Source organism: Mizuhopecten yessoensis, unplaced genomic scaffold, assembly GCF_002113885.1.
Source record: "Mizuhopecten yessoensis strain PY_sf001 unplaced genomic scaffold, ASM211388v2 scaffold4259, whole genome shotgun sequence".
In the NCBI taxonomy this organism is placed as follows: Eukaryota; Metazoa; Mollusca; class Bivalvia; order Pectinida; family Pectinidae; genus Mizuhopecten; species Mizuhopecten yessoensis.
Window position 1 is genome coordinate 143,321 of NW_018405455.1, and position 8,333 is coordinate 151,653.

At 37.5% G+C, this 8,333-nt stretch overlaps 1 protein-coding gene across 1 annotated transcript in view; it reads left to right on the forward strand.

Moving 5' to 3' along the window:
- The window catches only part of LOC110448757 (alkaline phosphatase, tissue-nonspecific isozyme-like), a 30,434-nt gene that overhangs the window by 2,161 nt on the left and 19,940 nt on the right, over positions 1-8,333 (forward strand). Inside the window, exons 2-3 of the mRNA XM_021495175.1 lie at positions 5,467-5,690; positions 6,292-6,466. Of these exons, the coding sequence (XP_021350850.1) occupies positions 5,467-5,690; positions 6,292-6,466 (399 nt within the window). The remainder of the gene's footprint in view (positions 1-5,466; positions 5,691-6,291; positions 6,467-8,333) is intronic.

Below are 8,333 nucleotides of genomic sequence, written 5' to 3' on the forward strand. Positions count from 1 at the left end.
CAGGGGTTCGTTACAAATGTCTGAAATGTTTATGTGTGCTGTGACTCATATCAGTAGGTCTGTAACATATGTGTCAGTAGGTCTATAGAATATGTGTATTTCAGACATTTGTAACGAACCCCTGTTGATCAGTGCAGTGTAACAGACGATATTTCTGATAAATTGCACGAGTGTTAAAATTGTTTCCATTGCCGGCATTGGTGATTTCAACCGATGTGCATTTTGTACGATATTGCAGACAGACATTGGTCATGTTTTTGTTGTAATAAAAGTATTTTTATTTCTTTTTTGCACATAAATTTACAATGACATTGTCAAGTCTCACAATGCCCAGGTATATTTCAGCAGCCATCATGTTTATTTACATTGGATATTGTAGTTCCGGTCAGTGTTGTAATTAATACGTTAAGAATTGTGTCTCGTGCGGCATGGCAATTAAAGTCTCATCAACGACACAGCTTTCAAAGAGGCTATATAATGACAATGCCATGCAAATGTAAATATATATAAATAAACTTTATTTATTTTACACAATTATGAAACAAGTTACATAACTTGTATTACTCACTCTTGTTGGTCAGAATGTTAGCGCGCAGTGGGTCTTAATGTGGGAGGAAACCGGAGAACCCGGAGAAAACCCACGTGGCTGGACAAGTTACCTAATACCTTTTCACGTCCGATCGGGGCCTCGTACCCTGGTCGCCTAGGTGAAAGGCGAATGCGTTATCCACTGCGCCAACCGACCACCCACTCATTAACATTGTATACGTGTGTATCTAGCAGGGAATACATCTTTTTTAAACAATGTCCAAACTGTTTATAATGTATTTATACTTGTTAAATCTTTGGAGAGTACCATGATTGGGCCTGGCATGAAAAATACCCCTTACATCTACATTTTAACCTTTTGTGACAGTGAAAGATGAGTTATCTCAGGGAAACAAAGAGTCGTGTTTCCCTATAATGAGGGTTATAACTGTATTAGAGGTTCCCTAACGAGTGATGGTTGGTTATAATTATTATCTAACTCGAGTTAGATTATTTTCCATTTGATATAGTAACAATTGGTTCTGTTTCTGAATCGATATTTCTCAATAACTTGAGTGTAGAACATGACCCAGTTCACCGCGTATGAATACGGAGGCACGGTATACGTAGTTCAGTGGTAGGACCCCGGGCTCGTGACCGAAGGGTTGCGGGTTCGCGCCACGGCACGGCAATGTGTTGTATCTTTGAGCAAGATACTTTACTCCGCTTGTTTCAGTCTACTCAGCAGTAAATGAGTACGTGGTTGGGCAGTGCTATGATTGTTGAATGCTAGCTGTTAGCGCCGAAATGGCAGCTCCGGCTGTATGCGCCCAAGGGAGTTGAGAAAGGTATTGGCTGGTTGCAAAGGCCCTATAACCACGGATAATAATTTGTGAACCGCTTTGAGACGACCTACGAACTAGGTTGTGATAAAGCGGTATATAAGAAACTCCAATTGTTATTATTATTACATATGTATTATAATATATGTAAATATTGGCAGACTTCTTTCCGCAAACTTTGTGTCAAAGACTACCATGCGTTCGAGACACCAAAGTAAAAACATTAAATTTAATTTTGTTGTTGTGTTTATTGTGTTTTTTGATAAAGATACTTTTGTTAGCTAGTGTCAGAAACTTCAGTCGCGATTGTTCGTCGGTACAAAAACGTTCCATCAGCTCCACTCTCTCATCTATGAGTGTCGGCCGCCATGACACAGAAACGATGGCTATCGTTCCTAGAAATGTAGGTCAAAATTCTCGTCTCCCAACAGTCACTCGGCCGACAAACGATTTATGCATATCATACATGTCATCTGTACAAACCAGTGGTATGCTTACAAACAGCGATTTCAATAATTGCACATTCAATTTCCCCAGGTCTAGGCTAGTCACTATCGCTTGACGACATGGTAGCACTCTCTATTTCCCGCCTTTGGGCGTATCACTTTCAAACGATCGACGTAACTGTTACGCGGTCGTTAGTATTTTCTACTAAGTATTTTGACCCAGTACCTCAATTTCATACAGATATAAAATTTCTTATTCTATTACCTACTAATACAATTATGAAGATATTGTATGAAGTAAAATATGGATATTTTATGTGAATACAAATATTGAAATGGAGGAACTTTTTTCTTTTATTGTGACGGAGAAAGTGGGCGGGGTTTAGCTGTCTGTCAACGGCTTTTGCGAATGGCTGTTTCGCATGGATTAACATGACGTTAAAATAATTTTGAACGCACATTACACAAGGTAAATGCTTGTATCCGACTCTTTTAATGGTGTTATTGTTAAAAGAAAATATTGTAAATATAAGGATTAACCTTATATTTTGTTTAGTTTATGAGATAATAAAACCAATGGAGCACGAGGTCAATAGTTCGTAAACACGGACACGAAGTTTACAAAAATTATATCAAGAAAACCATATGTACATTTTTCCTGTTTCCGGTAGGGGAAACAATTGGCATGTACATTGACGTCACAATGGAAGATGACGTAGTAAAGTATTGTTACTTGACGTCATGATTAGAAGATTGACACATCCAAGGTGTTACAGGTACCCACTTAGGCATTGAACTGATTTCAGTTGGCATTCACAGGCAATATGAATGCTAACTTGACAAATTAAAGGCAAATTCAATTAAGCGCGCTAGGGCTTCGTGTTGGATTTGCGTTTGTCCAGTGGGAATTCATATTGCCTATGAATGCCAACTGAAAGCAGTTCAATACTTACATTAACCGTTTTTGGAATATATTCATCTCATAAAAATTCAATTACACGTATTATTATTCAGCATTAAGTTAAATTAATGTATGTATCGTGTATGCTTGTTCAATGAATAGAACAGTCATCGCTTTGGGAGGGTCAGTGGTATCCATCGTACACACAATTATGACGTCAGGTACTGACCGTAGCTCGTTGTTTTTCTCCAGGAAGGGGAAAAGTTGATATTTTCAAAATGGTCGCCATTCCAAACGCATTTTTATGCTTCCTGATCTTATTCTGGTAGTTGGAATAAGAAATAAGTGTCCGAACTGTCTACCTTAAATTAATATATGCGACCAAAATGTTTATATATCAGCCTTTTAACATTTTCCTATATAGCCGGTATAGGATAGATATTTTATTTTGTTATATTATATCGCGATATTTCGAAATCGGTACGATACACAATATTTTTGGGAGGTCACGACACATCTACGATATTTCCCGGATTTTGTCGTTCCAAATTTAGTCTACTCATATCGGTTCCAACATGGCGAGTGACAACTTCAGCTCGGCATGCACGTTGAAAGACGTGACTTGTGTGAAACTTTAAAGTCATTGCCATTTTGGACCAAGTCTATTTCTTGTTATGACATGGTATTTCAACTTACAACATGATATTTTCTCTTTGCTTCTACTGTTACTTGTATATGTATCGTGACACGTATCGAATCGTGACCACACTATCGAGATACGTATCGTATCGTCATGTTAATGTATCGTTGCAGCCGTAGTTCAAGAACAGCCGAAAACTATAACATGTTCCAAAACACAATAAAATGCTTCGGATTTAGTTTAAATAGTTACGCTTTAATAGATAACAAATCATGAGATACAAAGGTATCCAGTATATTCATCGTAGACTATTTCTTTAAAAAAAACAAAATGGCGACTAATGGACGTTTACTCTATCGTCATTGTGATGTGTATTGCACATGAGAATATTTTACGAGTTCAAAACTTTATATTCAGTAAAAGCAACGCAACATTTGACAGACTATTTATAGGCTGAAAATATTTATTTTAAATCCATAACATAGGTTTGTGTCTATTCAAGCAGAATTTCAAACATGTAGACGTGAAAAAGTATTGGGTCACCTGCCCGACATCGTGGGTGTCCTCCGGTTGCTCCGGGTTCCTCGTATATTAAGACCCCACATGCGCCTACCCCGGGCCAACAAGAGTGATTAACATAAGTTGAAATCAACTGTTTCATAATTGATGAAAATAAATAAAGTTCATATTGATGTACATGTATTTTTATATATTTACACATAGGCAAAGAAGTGATAACGACAGTACTGACAAAGAAATTTGTGAAATTTTCAGAATTTGCATATCACAACATTTACCAAAGAATAACAATGACTGTTTATTTCTGTTAAATTTGACAAATTTCTTTGTCTGCGCTGTCGTAATTACCTCTTTGCCCATATGTCTATTCAAGTAATATGCATCCAACCAACATCTGTTTGTTCAGATCCAGTGCCAGTATTGTATCATACTGTCGTTATTACTTATAGAGAAGAGTACACGACGCCATCGTTGCATAGGAAACACGTTTGGACGGTTTCGCTGGAGCCATTGGAGTCTGACGTCACGTCGATGACTGTCCAGGGCCATTACCACTGCAACGCGACGCGGCTTAATACCGTAGAAACAGAGAAGCCCCAGCACAGTATATCGGCTTATTTTAGGATTGCGTGTCCCTGGTGTCTAATTTGCAGTATTTTGTGCAGTTCTGAACCGATCGCACAAGTGCTGCAACCGTATGAACCGCTTCTGACGATCCGTCGTAACCTTCGGTCGGCCAGTTCGAGGGCGGTCGGCAGTTGTACCAGTTTGTCCGAGACGGCTGTAAAGACGACATCTTGTACTTTTGTGGACATTCAGTACTCTTGCCGCAGCATTTTGGGAGTTTTCAGCCAGTAGTACCTGCACTGTACTGTCGCGTGTATCGTTAGTTAGTCTTGGCATTTTGAAGTTATCACAAACTGATTTATTTAACCGGACTATTCTTACCCGATACCTGAAGAATGATAAACAGGTCTAAGACGCATGCAATGCGGCCACGTGTATCGGTGCCGGTGCTAATCGGACTATGAATTGAAGTCTCGCGGCCATGAGAACGCGTAGTGTGACAGAGTTCAATTAACCGTGAATTGATGGTGAATTTGTATGATTCCATGCTATTCAACACGGTTAACCATAGTATATTAATATTATAAAATTATGGACATTTAAGGGGGTTGCGTTCTTGTGCGTGTCATAGTTTATATAGAATATATATGTAATACGTTTAACGAAAGATTATGCTGCTTCTTTTTTATAAGTTGGAGGCAAGGTAGTGTAGTGGTAGGACGCCGGGTTCGTGACCGAAGGGTTGCGGGTTCGAGTTACATCACGGCACTGTGGAACAAGAAACTAAACTTCTCTTGTTCCAGTCTACTCAGCTGTAAATGCTAGCTGTTAGCGCCGAAATGGCAGCACCGGCTGTATACTCCCCAGGGAGTTGAGAAAGGTAATTGCTGGTTGCAAAGGCCCTATAACCACGGATAATAATACGTGAACCTTTTTTAGACGGCCTACGAACTACGTTGTGATAAATCGGTATATAAGAACCTCGAGTTATTATTATCATACATTTTGTATGTTCATCTTCAGTCCCAAAGACGAATTGGTTTGCAGACGCACAGAGGGAATTACAAAGAAACCTACGTGCCCGAAGGAACACAAACGTTGCTAAAAATATCATATTATTTGTCGGGGATGGAATGGGCGTTAGCACGGTAACAGCCGCCCGGATTCTCAGAGGTCAACTAAAGGGTCGGACAGGGGAGGAAACTGTGTTAGAATTTGAGAAATTCCCGCACGCTGGAATATCAAAAGTAAGTACATTTTTTTGTATTGCATATGTATAGAAAACGGATTTTGGCAACGAGTAAATATGTTATTACAAAGACCCTCTACACAATACAAGTCCATAAGCTGATTGATTTTGGTCATAACTTTTGATGACAATCACTTACTGACAGTCGAACAACCACGAAAAATAGATAGATCCTGCACATCTGAGTTTATTCTTTGGATATTAATGCCATTAATTTTAACGTTTACCATATTCTGTTACGCTCATCTTCACATGTTGCTTTTAAACTGCATGCTTAAATGTCAACAATTTGTTAATAACGTCATCCTCTCTCTCTATATATATATTAATATATATTAAGAGCGAAATCTCTTACGAAAACACCCGTGTGCATTGTCTTGTAGCCATAGAATCCAATACTCAACAACTTCGAAAATGTGTGCCAGCGGGAAATGTCTCGCGCTTTCATATGGAACCCTACACCTTCATTGGTCTCGACATCAAACTTAATCAATGCTACGCTCTTTTGCGGATCATCCGTTTACATATCATTGTATCTTTTTTTTATATATATATACTATTGTAAATAATATGAAAAATATATATACGTACTATTACAGACGTATTCTAACGACCAGCAAACACCCGATTCCGCTGCCACAGCGACAGCTATAATGTGTGGGGAGAAAACAAACTCATTCACGCTCGGGATCAACGACAACGTCCGGGTCAGCGATTGCTCAACTCAACCCGGAAATGAACTCAGCTGCGTCACCGACTGGTTCAAAAACGATGGTAAGTTTCGTAAAATATGAAAAATAGGTTTTTCTAGGAATACTTGAAGAAACTTTGACTATTGTTGTATTGTGTAAGAATTTTTTAATATGGTGAAAGAAGCCAGGAAGGAACTGATTACTTGAAAACCTGGGAGATATTTTGTATATTTCAGAAAGGTGGGGTCAACATTTGGCCCTCACTTTGATTTATTTTATTCTTTTGCCATATGTAGATACATAAAAATGATCAATAACTGCATAAATGATTATTCATAATTTCTACCGATAACCGTAGCGGACCTCCTTGCATAACACCAGGTTGAATGACGGGGGCATCCTAACAAAATCACAGATAAATGTCACAGGCAAATGTCATTTTGAAAATGAATTATGATAGTGTACAGTGTATAACATTACTGTTATTTTGATACTAAATTTGTCATATTGCTATACATGAAGTAAGCGAAGTGATTCTTTTAATTAGAAAAACATTCACAATTTTCATAAAATTCAAAATATAACCAACATTGTCAACTTTTATATAGTTACAATGGTAGTCTATATTTTAAATTTCCTTAAAAAACTTTCCATATATATATTCTGTCTACAGAATCATTTTTTTTTTTTGTAATATCAAAACCGTAAAGTACTTTTTTAGCATGCCAAACATGATTAATGCCTAATTTCACACACTCATGAAATTTGATTATCAGTGTTTAGTATGATAGATACCGATACCTTATCAGTTTTTGTATCATACCAAAACACTTTATTATATTACGCATGATTTAAAGTTATGTACAGCAGTAATAATTCATGAATATGTATTCTGCCAAAGTAATCTTTCCTCTGAAGAATGACTTAAGGTTGAGATTGTGTTATAGACAAAGATATGCAATTATATAAAAACAATGAAATAATCTTAATAGTTAAAACTATAATACACTTTATAAAATAACCTGCAACAAAGTTAAGGGGGTATACTGGAATCAGCTCGTCCGTCCGTAGAAAAAGTTTGTCCGGACAACTCCTTTTAATTAAATCAATTTATTTCAACGAAGTTTCCAGATATTATAACTACCACCTGATGTTGTGCATCCAGGTACTTTTTTTATTCTGACCCTTTTTTAACGGAGTACTGGCCCTTGGTTGAAAAATACTTGTCCAGACAACTTCTCCAAAACTATGGGGTCACTTTCAACGGTAGTTTACAACTATGGTAACTGCCCCCTGACATTGTGCATCCAAGTAGCATATTTTAATTCCGAACCTTTAAAAAGGAGTTATGGCCCTTTAGTTGAAAAAAAATTGTGTCTGCCTCATACAGTTTTGGGCCGATTTCAATGAAAGTTGACATATATGGTTATTACCCCCTGATGTCGTGCATCAGGGTAGTAATTTTTATTTCGATCCTTTTTAAGGAGTTATGGCCTTTTGTTAAAAATCTTTGTCTTGACAACTGTTCCTTAACTACTAGAACGATTTCAGCAAAACTGATTCATCTGGGCTAACAAGATTTGGTATGCAAGTATGTTTTGGAATGGGGAGGGATTTCAGTTAGTATGTCAATGACCTGTATACTTAAATAATTACTGGTGGGAGACTATGGATTGCTTTGCAATGTTTTGCCCTAGTTAGCCTTTTGCTTACAGTTCTGGTTTATATAGGAGCGGAGGTATTAGTTAGTCTTTGGCCTACAGTTGTAGTTACTTTATTTTGCCTATTACCAATTCATTAAACAAAATATGTAGGAATATTATTTTTCATTACATACTTACTAATGCATACGTATTTTTGTATATGCGATACGACACAATTGCTCTAACCCATATCAGCCCTCGCCGTATCACACCCCAAAACCCGTATCAACCCCCGCCGTATCACAC